The sequence below is a fragment of the Lagenorhynchus albirostris genome, chromosome 1 (assembly GCF_949774975.1).
Source record: "Lagenorhynchus albirostris chromosome 1, mLagAlb1.1, whole genome shotgun sequence".
NCBI classification, from domain to species: Eukaryota; Metazoa; Chordata; class Mammalia; order Artiodactyla; family Delphinidae; genus Lagenorhynchus; species Lagenorhynchus albirostris.
The window spans coordinates 36748794-36770275 of record NC_083095.1 but is presented as its reverse complement, the minus strand read 5'-3'; the positions used below and the strand labels follow the sequence as shown (position 1 = coordinate 36770275).

At 39.8% G+C, this 21482-nt stretch overlaps 1 protein-coding gene across 7 annotated transcripts; it reads left to right on the top strand.

Moving 5' to 3' along the window:
* Positions 1-1750: 1750 nt before the first annotated feature.
* CHURC1 (churchill domain containing 1) lies at positions 1751-19545 on the top strand. 7 transcript variants are annotated; one of them, XR_009539075.1, is made up of 5 exons: positions 1751-1877; positions 11839-11974; positions 13535-13605; positions 16589-16754; positions 19363-19545. XR_009539075.1 is itself a non-coding variant. In XM_060141232.1 (4 exons), exons 1-4 carry the CDS (start codon positions 1758-1760, stop codon positions 19453-19455), a joined length of 420 nt encoding a protein of 139 aa, XP_059997215.1. In that variant the 5' UTR covers positions 1751-1757; the 3' UTR covers positions 19456-19545. The 7 variants fall into 7 exon arrangements, 3 of the variants coding, with proteins under 3 accessions (XP_059997215.1, XP_059997205.1, XP_059997240.1); XR_009539072.1 differs by having other exon boundaries at positions 16586-16754; XR_009539073.1 differs by having other exon boundaries at positions 13532-13605.
* The last annotated feature ends 1937 nt before the right edge of the window (positions 19546-21482 follow it).

Sequence of the window (21482 nt, the reverse complement as noted above, 5' to 3'; positions counted from 1 at the left end):
CCATTTTGTGCTCTTATAACACAATCTGCCAGTAATTATAGGTATTTGTGCTCATTTTATCTCTCAGACTCTATTGTGAAGATCTGGAGAGTAGGAAAGGACAAAGTCTTTCTCATCTTTCTGTTGTTGCCACCGTTCCTTGCAGTGAAGGCACTCAACAAATGTCTATAGAACTGAATAAAACAGATACAGTGGTTAGTAAAATGAAGTCTGCATTAGGCTTTAAAAACAGGTGACACAGGACTTCCTTGGTGGTGCAGTGGTTGGGAGTCCGCCTGCTAATGCAGGGGACAAGGGTTCAATCCCTGGTCCGGGAGGATCCCACATGCAGAGCAAGCCCGTGCGCCACAACTACTGAGCCTGCACTCTAGAGCCCGTGAGCCACAACTACTGAGCCTGCGCACCACAACTACTGAAGCCTGTGCACCTAGAGCCCGTGCTCCGCAACAAGAGAAGCCACTGCAATGAGAAGCCCACACACTGCAACGAAGAGTAGGCCCCGCTCGCCGCAGTTAGAGAAAAACCAACACAGCCAAAAATAAATTAATTAAAATTAAATAAAGTTGCTGGAATAATTATGACACATTTAAAAGTGGATCAAGAGAGAACTGCATAGACCAGCCCCATCCAGTAGAAATATAATTTGTGTAATTTTCAATTTTCTGGTAGCCAGATTAAAGAAAGGAAACAGGTGAAATTAATTTTAATAATATATTTTAGCACAATTATTTCAACATGTATCAATATAAAAATTACTAATGAAATAGTTTACCTTGTTTATACTGTCTTCCAAATCTAGTGTGCAGGATGTACTTACAACACATCTCAGTTCAATCTGCCACATTAAAAGTGCGTCATAGGGCTTCCCTGGTGGCGCAGGGTTGAGAGTCCACCTGCCGATGCAGGGGACACGGGTTCGTGCCCCGGTCTGGGAAGATCCCACATGCCGCGGAGCAGCTGGACCCGCGAGCCATGGCCGCTGAGCCTGCGCGTCCGGAGCCTGTGCTCCGCAATGGGAGAGGCCACAGCAGTGAGAGGCCTGCGTACCGAAAAAAAAAAAAAAAAAAGTGCTTCATAGCCACACGTGGCTACTGGCTACTGTATTAAAAAGGTGCTGAGCCCAGGGTAGGAACCGAGTCTAGTTCTGGCTGACTACTGAGTAATTTTGTTACCCTAGACAAGACCTTTAACCACTGTTTCCTTGGTTTCCTCATCTGAAAGGGAAGACACAGAGAGAGATAGAAACACGTTTCCCATTGCTTTGTCCTCCAGAGGACTCTGGAATGGTCATTTATTATTAACATTTTGTGTTTTCATGAGATTCTCTGCAGAACTATAAGTGCCTCTTCCCAAACACTTCATTTATTGCTTATTCCCCTGCCAAGATCTGAACTATCACACCCACTGCCCTAAGAAATGGTACGGAAAGGTACCCAAATTGTAATTTCAGCTTTATATATGGAGTAAGCTGAAGCAGCAAAAAACAATTCCCTTTCTTGTGTATTGTGACTTGGCTTTCTGTCAGCCTAGACTCAGGAAGGCGCCTATTGGAACTTTGCTCCGTCCAAGATCCCTTTCCCCTTCCTGCCATGTGGTCCACGGTCCCTTCCTCTCTCTCGGAAGGTTTCTAAAGTCCTACCCTTTGCTGTCGGTTGTTGTCTGGGAGACCAGACCCAGCCCTAACAATAGTTGCTAAGGGGCGGAGACTTGGAATTAGCTCCTAAGACCCAACACTCCAGGGTGAGTACTCTGGGCGCATGCGGCGACTTTCTCTGAGCTCTCGCGAGGTTTCCTCTTCCCGGAAGCAGCGAAGGAACTTCCCCGTTAACTGCGTCGCGATGTGTGGGGACTGTGTGGAGAAGGAGTATCCCAACCGGGTGAGCGAGTGGGCGCCGAGAACTTCCCTCTCCTTTGGCCCATGGCCGCCCCTGAGGCTTCTCATATCCCCGGCCGGCCTTCATGGGAGGCCGGGCGCGGGGCGGACTCAGCCGCTCCGCCCCATCCAGTGACGCGGCAGCTGTATGTAGGCACTTGACAGCGGGGATGGCCTGCAGCCGTCGGTTCCTGCTGATCCCCGCTCTGGCGACTGATAGCAGCTGTCACCCCATTTCTCTTGAGCTCCAAGGGGAAAACAAATGAAACCCTACCACCACCAGCAACCCAGTCGACAACAGAGGGACACCCCCATCTCTACCCTGGTCTCATCCTCAAGCTTCATTTGATAACGTTCAGTGCTCTTCCTGAATTCTAGCGCTGGAAGGGACCTCTTAGGTGATCTATTCTAACCCAATTTTGCAGATGAAACTAATGCCTAGAGAGGGGAAGTCACTTGGCGAAGTGCACATTCTAGTTTGTGTGAGAGCCAAGACTAGAACTCAGGTTTCCAGGCTGTTACTTTCTTTTAAATCTCTGTTCCTTTCAAGCTCAGGAGATTGAGAAGTTTGTTTGCTCTCATTCATTCAAGATATACTTACTGAACGTTTGTATGCGTGTAACTAGATTACTTTGCCAGGCCAGAAAGGGATACCCAAGAAGAAATAAAAGGCAGCTTCCGTGCTGCCAAAGAGCTTACATTTTACGGGAGCACGTGATTAACAAAAAATGACTAGTACGGTCCATTAATGCTATTCCGGTTTAGAGAAAGGGGAGAGCAATAGAGGATAGCGCTGTTCTCCCAACAGAAAGGTGGACTTCAGTTGGGACTTGAAGGATAGGTGTGACTAGGGTAGAAAAGGAAAGGAGGAGCTGATGCTGGGGGAAAATAACAAGAACAAGGATTCTCATATTGGTTGGGAGGTAGAAAATCTTTGTAGTTGGTCCTGTCTCTTAATATTTTGAATAATACTTAGTCTTTTGGGAAGGTTTTATAACAACATGAGCACTCATATGGTACAACCTCTTTGAAAAAGATCTAGCATTATCAGAAAAAAGAAAAAAAAGTTAAAGATATTCCTGCTGAATGACCCAGCAGTTCCCATTTTAGACAGATAAATGCATGTGCCTAGTGTGTTCCTGGAGACTGGTATAAGAATGTTCATAACAGCATTGTTTGTGGTAGTAGACTGGAAAAATGTGATATAGCCATAGAATGGAACACCATGAGTGAATGAGTAATGAAAGTGAATGGAGCAGTGGCGCTCAACTGGGAGTGGTTTTGCCTCCCAAGGGACATTTGACAATATCTGGAGGCATTTTTGGTTGTCACACTGGGGTACTACTGATATTTAATAGGTGGAGGCATTATGCTGTAGTTTATGTTTCACATTCTGTGTTGTGTTCTTTTTCATACTTTTTCTTTTAAGTTTAAAAAGATTTTTGTGAATGCAGTAACAAAAACTGCACATTAGAGGCACCATGAGGGAGATGTTTGCTGTGGATAGTGTTAAAGATGTTAGGTTGGGAAATTCCCTGGCTCCATGCTTCCACTGCTGGGGTAACAGGTTTGATCCCAGGTCGGAGAACTAGGATCCCACATGCTGCGGTGTGGCCAAAAAAAAAAAAAGAAAATGGATGTTAGGTTGGATTTTTAAGAGTTGAGCTAATCAAAAGACAAAAATTATATTCAGAAGTTTAGGCATTGGGCAACTATACAAACAAATTGAATAGGGAAATGATTCTGAAATCTGCTATTTAGGAAAGTGAATCTTATGGTTGTATGTTAAGATGATGGGATGGGGGGAAATGTAAAAGGACAGCCCTACAGAGCATTTGGGGAACCAAATAGCAACAGTAGTATAGGCATGAGATGATAAAGACCTCATTTATTGATTGATTGATTGCTGCGTTGGGTTTTTGTTGCTCTGCAGGGGCTTTATCTAGTTGTGTCTTACCTCGAGCAGGGACTACTCTTCCTTGCGGTGTGCGGGCTTCTCATTAGGGTGGCTTGTGTTGCGGAGCAGGGGCTCTAGGAGCGTGGGCTTCAGTAGTTGCAGCACGCGGGCTCAGTAGCTGTGGCTCAAGGGCTCTAGAGCGCAGGCTCAGTAGTTGTGGCATGTGGAATCTTCCCAGACCAGGGCTTGAACCCGTGTCCCTTGCATTGGCAGGCGGATTCTTAACCACTGCACCACTAGGGAAGTACAAGTCCTCATTTCAAAGAAAGAATTAACAGGATTCAATCAATTTAATGTAGGAAGGAAGAAAAGAAGAGCTGACGATGATCTAAGGGTTTTCAATCTAGGCAGCTGGGAAATTTGGAAGTATTACAGAAATTGGAGCCATCTGGGAGGGAGGGAGAACCAAAATTGGGGGAGCAAATGATCAGATTTTTTTTTATCATGTTTAATCCGAGGTTGAGAGTGTAACATCCCAGGAGTCAAGTGAAAATATAGGATGGCAGTTTGGGTAAGAGATTCAAACAGATGAATCAGCCAAATAAAGGAGTCAAAATAGAAATAATTTGTTCTCTTAGGAAAAGAATGTACAGAATCAACCAGAATCAAGAACTGAGCTTCAGGGAATAAATTAATTTAGGAAGTGAAAATAAAAGTATAGGAAGAAGAGTAGAGAAAAGCACTGAGGTGACTGGAAAACCAGGAAAGTACCTGAAGCAGTGTTCTCTGATTTTATTCTGTTCTCAAAGAAATAAAGGGCTGTCATGAGGAAGAATTAAGCTTTTCTTTGAAATTTCAGAAGGCAGATTTAGAAATAATTAGTGGGTGGATGTTAGGGGGTTGTAGGCTTTGAATCAGAATAAAGAATTTTCTAACAGGTTTTTTTTTTTTAATAGAATGGGTAACCTTAGAGGAATTGAACTCTCTTCCTGTTGTTCCGTAGAGACTAAATGACTACTTGAAATCTCAAGGATCCTTCCAACTCTGGGATTTTTTTAAGTCATGAGATATTTTTAAGGGCGGTAAGAGCAGAAGCCACTCTACTTAAGCCTAGCAAAGGAAAAGGTACTCAGGTGGTGGTAGCAAGTATAGTCCACTCATTCAGAAAGTTTGGCAGAGGAACATAATGGATTAGCATGTTGGGTAGGTCTAAATGCAGAATGAGGAGGTAATAAATGTTTGATTATTTATCTTTGGTTTCATAAAATTTCTGGAGTTTTGTGGTGGATGTTTTCCACAGGCTAGAAAATTTCTAACAGAGCTCTGGCCCACTTGCTTGTAAAATTACGCCAAGAACTTGAACTCAAGCATGAATCAGATTGAAAATGAACCATACTAATTTTCTGAACTCAAATTTTTTTACTCAACTGTGAACCAAACTTTTTTTTCATTCAGAAAAGCATTTAGCAAACCAGTTGGAACTAGAACTCTACTGCGTTTTCTAAAATAACTGATCAGGCCCAAAATTGTAATAAAACATTTCCACATCAAACTGGAAATGAAACCTATATTTCATATAGTTCAAGTTTCAGCTTTAAAAGTATTAGTAATTCAGCAGCAATACAGAAATATAGCTTAAATTTAGGTTAATCAGAAGGACGTAATCAGTGTAAATTAGTTATGTTTAAATTAGAAATTATGTTTTATATACCTCACTTAAAATTAAACTACAAAAGTTCACGTACTCAAATTGTTGCTTAGCATTAAACCATATTTAATTAAATGCTGAGTCTGATATATAATTGGTAAAACAATTGTATGGAAATGGATGCTTTAAAATGATGCATTTTAAAATGACTATATTAAAAGAAAAAATCTGGAATCAATAACCTAACTTTCCACTTTAAGTCAGTGAAAAAGACAAGAGCAGACTAAACCCAAAGCGTGCAGAAGAAAGGAAATAATAAAGACTAGAGTAGAAATTATGAAATAGGAAATAGAAAAACAATAGAGAAAATTAGCAAAACTAGAATTTGGTTCTTTAAAAACTGTATTTTCTATTTTCAATTTTAAGTACTCCCTGACAAAACGTATGCACTGTTAAGTTATACCATCTGAAATAATAGTTTTTTGGAAGAAGCAAATTGGCCCAATCATTGTCAGTATAGTTGCGGATTTCTCAAATTTGTCAGAGTTTATCATAATATACTTTCATACTAATTATCATTATAGTATTCAACCATTTCTTTTTTTTTTTTAAATAAATTTATTTAGTTATTTATTTTTGGCTGCATTGGATCCTCGTTGCTGTGCACGGGCTTTCTCTAGTTGCAGCGAGTGGGGGCTACTTTTCGTTGCAGTACGCGGCTTCTCATTGCGGTGACTTCTCGTTGTGGAGAACGGGCTCTAGGCACGCAGGCTTCAGTAATTGTGGCACACGGGCTTAGTTGCTCCGCGGCATGTGGGATCTTCCTGGACCAGGGTTTGAACTCGTGTCCCCTGCATTGGCAGGCGGATTCTTAACCACTGAACTACCAGGGAAGTCCCTCAACCATTTCTTCTTGCACATTTGTATACCTTTACAGATCCTCAACCAGGATTTAGCTGAATCACCTTTTCTAAGGATATTTAATGTTTGTCTTTTTTCCTGTCTTCTCAAAACTGTTATAGTTTACTGTTATTACTGTGGAATTGATTTAGATTTTTTTCTTCTTTTTCCTCCCATTGTGAGAGCCTCAAAAGCTTCTCTGAATATTGTATGCTTTAATTTACTTTCCCAAATTTGGACATTAATAATCTTGTTTCATCTAATAAAATAATCATGCCTCACTGATGAAGGTTATCCTCACGTTCAAATGACCAAGTCCCTTAGAGAAAGCCCCATCAGTTTCTTATTTACTGTACTTGCTTTTGCCATTTCAAGAATTTATTTCCCTACCTCACAACTGATACATAGATCCCTTTTCTCTTCCCTCAGTGTTTAGAGTTTACATTCTGCCTGCTTATATAGTCAGATTACAGAGGTTAGACCATATTGTATAAGGTACCTGTGTTTATGTGTGCAGTTCTGTTCAGAGTTCTGTTTATTTGGAAATGGTATTTAGATCTTTATTCTTTTAAGACTTTTTAAAAAATTACTTAATACCTTGGAGTCTTTGGCAGTCAGCTTTTATAGATTCAAGGCAGTCCCAGTTCAAACCCCAGCAGGAGGGGCTTCCCTGGTGGTGCAGTGGTTAAGAATCCGCCTGCCAAGGCAGGCGACACGGGTTCAAGCCCTGGTCCGGGGAGATCCCACATGCCGCAGAGCAACTAAGCCCATGCGCCACAACTACTGAGCCTGTGCTCTAGAGCCTGTGAGCCACAACTACTGAGCCTGCGTGCCACAGCTACTGAAGCCTGTGCCCCTAGAGCTCGTGCTCTGCAACAAGAGAAGCCACCGCAACAAAGAGTAGCCCACGCCCCGCAACGAAGAGCCCCCGCGCAGCAACGAAGACCCAGTGCAGCCAAAAATAGACAAATAAATAAATTACAAAAAAAACAAAAAAACAAACCCAGCAGGCTTTTTTGTAAAAGTTATAAGCTGATTCTAAAATTTATATGGAAATGAAAAGAACCTAGACTAGCCAAATTATAGGACGTAAACTACCTAATTTAAAAACTTACTATAAAGCTACAATAATCAAGAGAGTGTGAGATCAGTGCAAAAGATAGACATATAAATCAAGGGAAAAGAATAGTCAAAAGTAGACCCACATATATAGGATGATTTGAGTTTTCCACGGAGTTGCCAATGTAATACAATGGGGAAAGGATAGTCTTTTCAACAAATGTTGATGGAACAACTGGATATTCATATAGAAATAAATGAAACTTGATCCTTACCTCAGACCATATATAAAAGTTATTTCAAAATGGATCATAAACCTAAACCTACCAGCTAAAACTATAAAATTTCTAGAAGAAAACAAAGGAGAAAATCTTTGCAATCTTGGGGTAGGCAAGATGTTTTAGAATACAAGCACAAACAATGAAAGAAATTTAATAAACTGGACTTCATAAAAATCAAAACTGTTTGTTCTTCAAGAGACACCATTTAAAAAATGGCAAACCAGGGCTTCCCTGGTGGCGCAGTGGTTGGGAGTCCGCCTGCCGGTGCAGGGGACATGGGTTTGAGTCCTCGTCTGGGAAGATCCCACATGCCGCAGAACAGTTAAGCCTGTGCACCATATTTGTAATACATATATCTGACAAAGGGTTTGTATCTAAGATACATGAAGAACTTTTATAACTCAATAAGAGGATAAACAATTTAACTTTTCAAAAAATGGGCAAAAGACTTGAATAGATATTTCACAAAATAAGATATATTAATAAGCACCATGAAAAGATGCTCAACATCACTAGTCATCAGGGAAATATAAATTAAAACTACAATGAGACACCACTTTACATCATTAGAATGGCTAAAATAAAAAAGACATAATACCTAGTGTTGATGAGAATGTGGGAAATCTGGAACTCACACATTGCTGGTGGGAATAGAAAATGGAAACTAATTGGCAGTTTCTTATAAAGTTTATATATATACCATATTTTTACTGTATGACTCAGCAATTCCACTTCTAGATATTTACTCAAGAGAAAGGCATATGTCTACACAAGACTTACACATGAATCTTCATAGCTACTTTATTCATAACAACCAAAAACTGGGAGGAACCCAAATGTCTATCAACAGATCGATCCATGCAATGGGATACTACTTGGCATTAAAAAAGCAATGAACTACCAATACATACAACAACATAGATAATTAACGTGGACATCATTTTAGGCAAAAGAAGCTGGGTGTAAAAGAGTATACTGTATGATTCTATTTATGTAGAACTTTAGAACAGGCAAAACTAATCTCTGGAGATAGAAATCAGGTCAGTGGGTGCCTGAGGTGAGATAGGGGTTGGAGATAGACTGCAAAGCAGGAAGGACTTCCTGGGAAGACAGAAATTTTTGTATCTTGATTGGGGTAGTGATTACATTGGTATATACATTTGTTAAAATTCTTTCATGTATACCCTTACAATGTGTGGATTTTATTGTGTGTAAATTATACCTCAGTAAAGTTTATTTTTTAAAAAAATCAAAGCACTTGTTCTTAATAGCTGGAAATTTATACTTTAATCCCAAGGCTTTTTTTCCCTTTTAGTAGTTATGTTGATGTGCCTATGTTTTAGTATCTCCAAACTGCATAGTTAGTTTGATTCCCCCCACCAGAGTTAACCTCTTAATACATAGCACTACGAAGGCACTTAGTTAATGGTGGTGCTGGGAATCCAGGAAGGCTCCACTGTGGCATTGGTTAAGATGGGTCTTAAATCCCTCATACTTCATAAGCTCCTTGAAGGTAGAAACGTCTGTGACTCATCCTGCAGTCCTCGGAATCCTCCACCATGCTTTGCATAGTATCAGGCACATAGCTGCATTGGAGAAATGCATTAGTTTGAATGGTTTTTAGTCACATTAACTATTAAAAATACCTCAGTTTTTTTGTTGGTCAGAAATGAGGTTGAACTACTATCAAAAAAAAAAAAAATAGGGGCTTCCCTGGTGGCGCAGTGGTTGAGGGTCTGCCTGCCGATGCAGGGGACGCGGGTTCGTGCCCCGGTCCGGGAGGATCCCACATGCCGCGGAGCGGCTGGGCCCGTGAGCCATGGCCGCTGGGCCTGCGCATCCGGAGCCTGTGCTCCGCAACGGGAGAGGCCACAACAGTGAGAGGCCCACGTACCGCAAAAAAAAAAAAAAAAAAATTGGTAGAGGACCTAAATCGGCATTTTTCCAAAGAAAGGCATGGCCAACAGGCACGTGAAAAGATGCTCAACATCACTAATCATCAGGGAAATGCAAATCGCATCACACCTGTCAGAATGGCTATTATCAAAAAGACAACAAATAATAAGTGTTGGTGGGACTTCCCTGGCTGTCCGGTGGTTAAGACTCCATGCTTCCACTGCAGGGAGCATGGGTTCAATCCCTGGTCTGAGAACTAAGATCCCATATGCCGTGTGGTGCGACCAATAAATTAATTAATTTAATTTAATTAAATGCAAGTCTGGCTGATAGAAGCATGGTGGAAGCCTAGATGTGACCCATGCCACTTAAAAAATAAAGTGTTGGCAAGGAGAAGAAAAGGTGAAGAAAAGGCAAAAGGTGAAGAAAAGGAAACCCCAGTACACTGTTGGTGAGAATGTAAATTGGTACAGCCACTATGGAAAACAGTGTGGAGGGTCCTCAAAAAATTAAAAATACAACTACAACATTATCCAGCAGGTCCACTCCTGGGTATATATCCGAAGAAAATGAAAACACTAATTCAAAAAGATATATGCACCCCAGTATTCATAGCAGCATCATTTACAATAACCAAGATGTGGAAGCAACCTAAGTGTCCATCACAGATGAATGGATAAAGAAGATGTAGTATATATATACAATATATATTACTCAGCCGTAAAAAGGAATGAAATTTTGCCATTTGCGACAACATGGATGGACCTGGAGAGTACTATGCTTAGCAAAATAAGTCAGAGAAGGACAGATACCGTATGTTTTCACTTATATGTGAAATCTAAAAAATCAAGCAGGGGCTTCCCTGGTGGCCCAGTGGGTAAGACTCCACACTGCCAATACAGGGGGCCCGGGCTCCATGCCTGGTTGGCGATCCCACATACATGCTGCAACTAAGAGTCCACATGCTGCCGCTAAGAAGCCCACATGCCACAACTAAAGATCCCACATGGCGCAATGAAGATCCTATGTGCCTCAACTAAGACCCGGTGCAACCAAAATAAATAAATATTTAAATAAATAAATATTAAAATAGATAAATTTGTTTATTCAAACGAATGAACAAAACAAAACAGAAACAAACTCACAGATTCGTGGAACAAAGTAGTGGTTACCAGAGGGGAGAGGGGTGGGAGGACGTAAAGGAGATGAAGAGGTACAAACTACTAAGTATAAAATGAATAAGTTACAAGGATGTAATGTACAGCAGAAGGAATATAACCCATATTATATAATAACTTTATATGGAGTGTAATCTACAAAAATATTGAATCAGTATGTTGCATGCCTGAAACGAATTATAATATTTTAAGTCAACTATACTTTAATTTTAAAAAGAAATAACATTCTGTAATAACCTAAATGGGAAAAGAACTTGAAAAGGAATAGATACATGTATAACTGAATCACTTTGCTGTACACCTGAAACTAACACAACATTGTTAATCAACTATACGCCAATATAAAATAAAAATTAAAAAATAAAGAAATGAGTAGAACTAGGTAGTTTATGAAGTGACTTTAAGTTCTGAACAATTATTAGTAAGCCTTTAGCAAAGACCTCCCTTGAGCCAGGAGTATATGTTGTTTACAGTTTCTTAGTGACAAGTAAAACCCTTTCTCTTTTAAATGCCATGGTGTCAATCTGATGAATTGCGGAACTTACCTTTTCTGCCTGAATCACACATATCCTAGTGACTGACATCTATAGAGCTGAGAGTTTATTTCTCTTTGTTTATTTTGTGGTATTTTTAAGGCTTGAAAAAATGCTGTTTCAACAGTCAACTGAGCATCACAGTGGATAAGATCATTTTTATCATTGGCTCAGTGTTTCCATTTTGATTGAATTTTCATTCTAGCTTTATAATGTGATACCTCATTTAATAGTGTTGGCTATTAGATTTTTCTGATTTTTCCTTTTCACATGTTGTATTAAGACTTCATTAAGTTGTTTCTAAATATCCATTTGCATTTAGTCCTCTTAAACACAGTTGCAGTCCTAAGCTCTAACACTTCTTCAGTTTTATTTACTATGAATAACACTTCTAGAGGAAAGCTAGTAATTTCAAAAATTACTTGGTGTACACTTCAAGCAAGTAAATTCTGGCCATGTTTTTTCTCTTTAGAGACTGTAAGTCTATTAATCATTTTCACCAAGGATTTTGAAATATAAGAAAATTAAAATCCCCTCAAAAAAGAAAACTAAATTCTGTTTTTCTTATTTTAGGGTAACATCTGCCTGGAGAATGGATCTTTCTTGCTGAACTTTATAGGCTGTGCAGTGTGCAGTAAGCGGGACTTTATGCTGATCACAAACAAATCTTTGAAAGAGGAAGATGGAGAAGAAATAGTTACCTATGATCGTAAGTAGACTTTTTTTCCATCTGAGCCCGTTAGCAGGTATCAGCTTTTGGGAGTTAGGTTGCGCAAAGTCTTATGAGGCCTGTTTCACTATCATATTGCAACACAAAATCACTAGTTAGTTTTTTAAGAGGAAAATGTTGGTAACATCTCATTTATGTAGCATCATCAGATACTCCACATAAATGACTTTTGCAGATAACTGAAGCTTATGATTCAGGCACCAATTTTCTTTTGTTTATCTTTAAAGACTGTGTCTTCTGAAACAAGATATAGGGACTTTTTTTTAACTTAGGGTCTTCCATGTGAATTTTCACTTTCTACTATAATATAATACAGTGATGTGCTCCAACAGCTATTAAAGTGTTTAGGGCTGTTTGCCCTTATACTAAATGGTTCTGGGATGCTATGGTTTTTTTAGTCTTGTTTCTGCTTTTATAGCTTTTGTCTCTTTTGTTACTGTCAGTTTATAGTTTCTTTCTTTTGCTACTGTAAGTATTAAGTATGCTACCTTCATATGCTATTCCTTATCCTTGATACTAGGAAATCAAATAACTATAATAAAAATAAATAAGTTCCGAGGTTGGCACTAAGAATCTCTACAAGTAAATTAAGTATATGTGCACTTTCGTGCCCAGATCTTATGGCAACTATTTAAATTGTTCACATTTGCTTTTTTGCTTGTCTCCTGATTTTTTGGTATGTTCTGACTATATGAGGATTAAATGTGCAAATAATGATATTTTGAAAGAAAGGTGCGAAAGACACTAAGCCTTTAGAATAGAGTCAGACTGTGGAAAAATGTTCTAAATTAGAAGAATCTTTTTCTTTCCTGTATCATGTACCCCTTTAAACTCTATTTTTTTCCAGGTAGTAGAGGATAGTGGTCAAAAGCAAGGGCTCCGGAGCAAGAAAGCTTGGGTTTGAATTCTGATTCTAACACTTTGTAGCTCAGCTGTGGTCTTCCTAGTTCTTATCCATAGTGTGCCTTTGTTTCCTTATCCCTACAAACATGATAACAGTAGTATCTACCTCATTGGGTTTCTGAGAACATTAAGTGAATAAACAGTTACAAAGTATTTAAAACAGTATCTGGCACACATTAAGCACTCAGCGTATCATAGTTATTATTACTGTATTGTTTTTACTAGAGCCTTTTGTTACTGCTAAATTCAGTTTAACATCTAGTGTTAGCTTTTTGTTTATGATTGGTTAGTAGCACAATTTCTATCATTCCTGAGAATAAAAGCTCCTACATAGTTAGAAAGGTCCAGCTAGTTTCAAAAACACACTTACATATCCGTTAATTGATTACCTTAGAGAGCTTTCAATAGGAATGAATATATGCACATTAAGTCTCTGAGTTCAGGCTCTTAATTATATAGTGTTGCTGTGTGACAGAGTCTGGATTTTTTATCAAGGTAGATATTATAATGGGTTTCCTGCTGTGTTAAGTATGACAGAGTTCAGATTCTTTCAAAGCAATACCGTGCTAAGACTAGAAATTTTACTGTCTTAGGGCACCTTCTAAGACTTAATTAAGTCTTTCTCTGTTTCAGCAGATCTTTGTAGGAATTGTCATCATGTAATAGCCAGGCATGAGTATACGTTCAGTATCATGGATGAATTTCAGGTAAATGTATAAATGTGGGTATGTTATTGCGGGGGGAGGGGAACAATAAGAGTACCCTTGAAAAATCTAGGTATAGTCTTCATAAATGAAGTACTAGTGAATCTTAGAGGAGACCATCCCTGTCTTCCACTTGTGTAAGTTGAGAGACACTTCAGATGTGGGTGGATCTGTTCAAACCTGTCTTCACAACAGTCACAAAGCAAAACACATGCCTTACAAATGATATCTCATTTTGCTTGTAAAGAACAGCACAGTGTGGCTTCATATGAGGTTACTATTGTGCCTCTTTTTTCTCTACCCAGTTACATGATTGCACAATTCTTGGCTTTAAGTGTTGGTCTGCCCACTGCCACCATACTTGCTGAGCATGGAAATCATGCTAACGAGATTATCTTTGTTTCCCTTATAGACCTGTAGAGTCAAGCAACTCTGTAGTCTCAATTGCAATAGGATATTTTAATATTATTTGATAAGTAAAATGACAAGATAGGTGTATCATGGTTGGAGGAGAGAAGCTGAACCATATAAGGATAGAGAATACGGATGTAGTATAAGGATTAGTCCTTATACAATTCTGAGAGCATGTGAAGAATTCTACAGAATTCTACAGGCTGGTGTAGGCCTGAAGTTGCTGAAGATTCACAGGTCTAATGACCAGGAAGAAAAGCTGGACAGTGAGGGAGAGCCAAGGGCAAACTGGAAAGCATGAGGACACACTTACCTGTATCTGTCCCTCACTGCCTCCGCTTTCAAGCCCTCAGATTGAGTTACTTATTTAGTGTGAACTACATGTTCATCCAGAGGATATAAATGTGAGGTAAGAGTTTTAACAGGCAAGGGAATTTTTTTTAATCCTTTAAATTTGGGTGGTACTATATAATTAGGGGAAAAAAATCTTCTACAGCAGAATCTTATAAAATAGTATAACCACTTTCATTCGTTCTTATTTCAGTGTGAAAGAAGGCACTTAGTCACCTGTCAGAATCTGGTCTAATATCTTGTGGTCCATCTTAACAACATCCTGACCACATCTCCCCAGGATCAAAAAATTATGCCTCAAAATACTTATATGATAGATGTCACTTACGGCAAAATCGAGATCTCAGTGAATGAATAGTGGCCAAATAGGGGAATGAACATGTCAGGGGCTTAAACAAGCAGCTCTGTCCGTTCATGGGAGGAAGGGAGTGCTTATAGCTATTTTGCAGCAGTTCCTGAAGCTCCTGTGAGCTTTTTAGAGCCTGTAAGTGGATATTGAGATTGCCTGTTTATACCCTAATTGAGCCATTGTGTGTCACTGCCATGAGACCAAAGTCTAGCTGATTTTCCTTTATGATTGAAAACAGCCATTTTCAAAGCTCCCCAGAAGTTCCTTTGGGGTAGGAAGAAGCTAAAGGAAGATGGCTATAGTCACAATGCCTATATAATGTGGAATTCTCTTGGAAAAAACTCTTAAACTAGACTCTCCACTGCCAGTCCTTTCTCTCCCAACATCCACTCCCCCCCCCCATATTCTATATTCTGCCACCAGCATATTTTTCTTAAAATAATGCTTTCAGACTACCTCATTGGCCTTTCCGTAGTTCACCTTCAGCTACGGTATAATATCCAAGCTCCCCTTCCCGAGGTTCTTGCTGGGCTGGCCAGCCTCCCTTTCCCTCGTTTCTCACTACTCTCCTTTTGCACACCATTCATAGCATTGCCCCAACTTTAGACTCTCTTCCTTCCCTCCTGTAGTAGAGATTTTTATTTCCTCCTCTCTATGGCTACCCCCACTGCATTTCCTCAGGAATCTCATGTTATCTTCTCTCTTCCTAGCATCCTCTTTTCTCTGTGAGATTTAAAGCATTTTTACATTAAATATATTTAGTTCTTCTTTATTTGTTAGAAATAAATTAAAATCCTTTTGTTTCACTCAGCTGCCTCTTTGATTCATCCTCTGATCATCTCTCCTTTTGCTTCTTTCCTTGAGTAGCTCTTTACCCTATTTCCCTTATTTCCCTGTGCTCCTCCTAACAACCTACAAACTGGTTTTCATTTTCACTTTACTAAAACTGTTCTCTCATAGATTTCCTATAAGGTGGCCAAATCCTGGGACCTTGCCTCAGTTCTTCTCTCTCTTAATATCTCTTCTGGATCTGGTTTTGATGACCATTGTCTTTTTTTTTTTTTTGAGGTATGCGTGCCTCTCCCATTGCAGAGCACAGGCTCCGGACGCACAGGCTCAGCGGCCATGGCTCACGGGCCCAGCCGCTCCGCGGCATGTGGGATCTTCCCGGACTGGGGCACGAACCCGTGTCCCCTGCATCGGCAGGCAGACTCTCAACTAGTGCGCCACCAGGGAAGCCCACCATTGTCTTTTTGAAGCATTTCTTCCCCTGGGGTCCATAGATCTAGACTTTTTTCTTTCTTTTTAAATCATTTTGACTGTTCCTTTGCTTACTCTCTGGTTTCCTCTCCTGTTTCTCCCTAACTGCTTTTCCCCTGAGCTTTGGTCTCTGGTCTAGGAACCTTCTCTGTACTCCCGCAGGCATTGAGCACACGCACCCTCGTGCCTGATGAAACCTATCGGATATCTCCTGGATCTCCTTCTTTAACCCTAATGCCCTCCTTTCTTCCTTAGTTTCTCTTGCTTTTGTCTGTCTCCACTGCCACCCCTCATATCACGGACCATACTGCTGAAACCTAAATTACTGCAGCAGTCCCCACAGTATAGTCGTGCGTACTGCCCTCAAATTAATCTTCTGGAAACACATCATCCTGTCACTCCTCTGCTACTCCATATGCGATGTGCTTGCTCTATTCCATATCACTGTCTTTATTCGTGCTTTTTCCTTGACTTAACGTGTCCCTTTCACTACCTTCAAGCCAACTAAATCTTACCTCTTTCAAGCTGAGCTTAAATTCTATCTCCTTCTTATTCTTAATAGTTCAGCCCATACTGCTTTCTCCCTTTACTGAGCTCTTCTTGTACCTACAGCAGGCCCCGACTCCTGTGACTGGCCAGCTGGTAACTTCCATCTTAGTCTGATGACCCCAAGAACTCTTCATACTCAGCTGCTGTGACTTACTTTCCTCAGCCCCACCCCATTCCAGCCCCCATCTTATTCCAGCAGCCATTGAGGTTCAAGATGGGATTCCCACCATTGGTAATATTTTGTTTTGTTTTAAATGTCTTATGGGAAATTTAAACATAATCAAAAGTAGGCAGAATAGTGTATTAATCTCCAATACCCAGCTTCAGTTTGCTTTATTTGTACCTCACCATTTCCACATCTCCCCACAGGATTACTTTGAAGCAAATCCCAAACATATTACTACTTCTGTAAATATTTCAATATGAATCTCTTAAAGATAAGGATTCTGTTTTTAAACAAATTCATTTTTAACAAAACCATTGTTAAAGTAAGATTTTCTGATGGCAAGAGTAGAGGGGAAATAGAGACATAAGTACAGAGTTTAAACAGAAAATAAATTATAAATGATTACAGGTATCTGATATTTTTTATATCACCCTAAAATCCATTAAAAGGACTATATATTTGCCTCAGGAAACAAGAGGGAAACTGTGAGACTGCTCCCTGTTCTTCTGTGGACCAGGGAAGGAGAGGACTAAGGGTCAGAATTAGCAGGTAATAATAGAGGGAAAAGGCCCATGGGACCCTCAGCATAAAACAAGGATCTGATCTTGCCCAAAGGTGATTCCACCCACTCCACCTTTCCTTCCAAATCTCTACCCTCAGGCTTTGCCCAGGTGGAGCCTTTGAAGGTCTCCATGAATGACTGGGGGGAATTCTGATTCTCCTAACTTGGTCAGTTTGGGTGAAGGATGTCCTGATCCAACCATATTCCTGGCATCCCAAGTGAGAATGTGTTCCTGGCATCCCAAGTGAGAATTCTAGACATATTTTCCCACAGAAGCACTGCTATATGTGGTTAGATTCTATAGTACTTGTGCAGTATAAATTTAAAAGACTTCCTGGATTTCCCTGGGAACCTAACTGCCATGTGCAACGTTACCTCTGGGAAACTGCTTCTGAATTCCAAATAATTGACCTACAATGAAATTTGGATTCCAGACTGCCTATAAATGAAAGATTACAGGTGTAATCAGTCTTACTGATTTAACAGCCTTTCCAGATTATACCATGTGTTAGGTTTTTCCTTTCTCCCAAGTTAGACTGTAAGTTTTGCAAGGTCAGACTTTGTCCTTGCCTTCTCTCATGTCTTCCGGCGCACCTGGCACATTGCAGAGCCTTTAGGCACTTAATAAAAACTTGTCAATGGATAGATTGGTTGAAAACTCAAATAGTTGTCTAGCTTCACACATTTTCCCATTTTGACTTTATTACTTTTTTCTTCATTTCCAGTGAGAGGGTGACATCCTACTAGTAATGTCTGGTAGGTGAAAGTAGGATTTGAAAGCAGTAAAACCTTGGAGAGAGTAGATTTTAATTTTGTTTTTGATTCATGAGACTCATATTTGTTTGCTGAGCTATAGCCTGTGTTTCTACTGTTTGTGTACAATAGACTTTAAAATTAAATGTGGCCTCTGGGGCTTCCCTGGTGGCGCAGTGGTTGAGAGTCCGCCTGCCGATGCAGGGGACACGGGTTCGTGCCCTGGTCCTGGAGGATCCCACGTGCCGCGGAGCGGCTGGGCCTGTGGGCCGTGGCCGCTGGGCCTGCGCGTCTGGAGCCTGTGCTCCGTGGCGGGAGGGGCCACAACGGTGAGAGGCCCGTGTACCGCAAAAAAAAAAATTAAATGTGGTCTTTAAGAAACAGTCTTTCCACTACTACAACTAGGTCTCCCTGCTGAACTCTCTAGTAGGAAATGGAAAGGCAGTTGCCTGGTTCTGAGTCTTTGTACTGTAGCCACTGTTTATCTTCGTGACCCTCTCTCTAGTGAGACACCCATGAAACACAAACTGCCTTGACTGATCAATTTCCAGGCTGCCAACAATCTCAAAGTCAGATGTGGAAATACTAATAGATTTAGTATAGATGCTTGTTTTCCTAAAGAAGATAAAAAGCTTTAGAGTAAAAGTTTTGAAAGAAATATGTTTCTGTAGTTTATGACCATATTAAATATTCTAGAAAGGAACAGCTATAAGAACAGGACTTTGCCCTAAGGATTTTTGCCTAAAACAAAATAACTTCTGTCACCAGTCTGGACATTTGTTAAACCCAAGAAACAAAAAGCTCCTTAAATAGATCAAATTCTAGACAACTAGCTATCTAAATATGAGACATGACATACTAATGGATTTAACATAATTGTTTATTTTTTCTGGGGTAGATAAAAATAGCTGTTTGGGTTTGGAAATTTTTTTCCTTTTTTGTTGTTTTAAAACTCATTTCTGTTGCTTATTAGTGTTGAATATTCTAGAAAGGAACAACTCTAAGAACAGGAATTTGTCCTCAGGGGCCCACACTCAAATTGCTTCATTACTTTAAATAGCAGCACTAAGTAAGCCCAGTATGTGTGTTTCTAAGTCCAGGAAATAGCCATGCATTTCCAAGGTGACATTCTTGTATACATAGTAAATAGAGCGTCAGCATGTATTCAATTTATATAAACAGAAGGCTCTGGGATACACAGACTAAACCTAAGACATTGCTTATAGGTGTTGAAGAAATTGATCTAATGTACAGACACCATATCCATGACAATTTACAGAGAACGGTTTTACCAGAGAAAGTTACGAAGCATCTTTCTCCCAGTTCCTCAAGGTAATTGTGCACTTTATCTTGTTCTAGGAGTATACCATGCTGTGTCTGTTATGTGGTAAAGCTGAAGATACGATCAGTATTCTCCCTGACGACCCCCGACAAATGACTCTGTTATTCTAAGGATCCTTCTGCAGCTCTGTAATCACAATGTGGTGTTGGTTTACAATACAGCAAGCCTGATGGTTTGTCTAACTTAGTTTATAATGGAAATTATTTGCATATTATTTTTTTCTGCTTAGGCTTACCTATTCTCTGAAAGAAAAAGTGGGACTTCCCTGGCGGTCCAGTGGTTAGGACTCGGCGTTTTCACTGCCATGACCCGGGTTCAATCCCTGGTCCGGAAACTAAGATCCCATAAATCAAGTTGCACGGCCAAAAAAAAAAAAAGTTAGAAAGAAAAAATAATTTAGGGGATTGCTGTTCTCTAGAGCTGAGCTTTTCTGCTAAAGTTCCCAGTGCACATCAGTGCAGCCAGAATGAAGCACCTTTGTTAGCAGCTATGTGGCTGAACAATAACTAGGATGGAAAGCACATCTAGTGCCCAGATCTTGGTTCCAATAAAAGGAATTAGGACTCCTTGGGGAAATGACTGAGTCTAGGACTGGGGCAGTAAATACACAGGACGAGCTTGGAGCATCTTGAGCCACAAAAAAGCGAAGTGCTGAAATGAAAAATCCCAGTGGTTGGGAGTGTGTCAAAGGGACAGAAGAGCCAGCTGAAGGAGCTCCCAGAGACGAAAGTTGGAACAGTTTGAGCAACAAAATAAAGTAGTATTGGATTATAAACCAAAGTATAAATATTCATGAGTCCATACTGATATAAATGAATGACTGAATAAATAAATACATATATTGGAGAGAATAGACAAATCCCCCTCGTAGAAAAATTTCAAATAATGTATGTAGATACTCCTCACTCCTTAAGTATGGGTTTGCATAGTGACTTCCTTCCAAAGAGTATAGTATGGAAAGGGGGAAAAGAGACTTTAACTTTTTCTTCACTGAGAAACCTGACAAACACTAGCCTGGTGATCAAGATTATCATCATTGATGATGAGCCACGTTGATAGCATTACTCTTGATATGATGTGATGAGAATGACACTTTGCCTTTGTGGTCTTCCTCCCCAAAACCCGTAACCCCAGTCTAATCATGAGAAAAACTTCAGACAAATCCCAGTTGAGAGAGGAATCCCAATTGAGGAAAATACCTGACCAGTACTCCTCAAAACTGTCAAGGTCATCAAAGACAAGGAAGTCTGAGGAACTCACAGACAAAAAAGAGCATGACTATTAAGTGTAATGTGGTATCCCGGATGAGATCCTGCACAAGAAAAAGAACATTTGGTAAAACTAGGGAAATCTGAATAAAGTGTGGACTTTAATTAATATAAATAGAATGGTTTCAATTACTCCAAAGGGATCTTAGAATATCTTACCTTGCATAGTTGAAAGAATTCTGGCTTGGGTGTCATAAAACCTAGCATTTAGGCCTCTGCCATTTGGTAGCAGTATAACCATTAAGCAAAGTGTTATTCTGGACTTTATTGTCCCCTTTCTATAAAATTGGACTAGTATAAATTGATGTTGTACTTCCTTCACAGTATTGTTAGAAGATCCAAATGAATAATGAATATAAAATGCTTTGGAAGGCATATAAAGTTCTAGACAGAATGAGATGGTTTCAGTTAGTTCTTCTCATTATGAAATCAAAACTTAAGAGTCAGGCATTAAAACAGAATTTTTTCCTATTCATATCTCAGACATTCTGAACTGAGTGAGCAAAGTTGTTGACATCAGGGAAAAGCTTTGTTTTGTAACAGGAATAATGATAACAGCTGAGGTTTATTGAGTACTTACTATGTGCCAAGGCCTTTTTAAGCAGTTGTTTAATCCTCATTAACAATTCCATGAGGGTAGGTACTGTTGTTAACCCAGTTTTAGAGCCAGAGAAACTGAGGCACAAAGAAGTAACTTAGTCCAGGTTACATAGTTAGTACAGTGATGCCCTCAGTAACAGTGTTCAGTACACGTGAAGTATCAGAGTCTAGCAAGGTTAGGAAGAGGTTGAGGATATCAATGACAGCACTCTGAAGAATCTAGGCATGTCAGACCAAGATTTATTATTGAGAAAAGTTAAGGCAGCTGT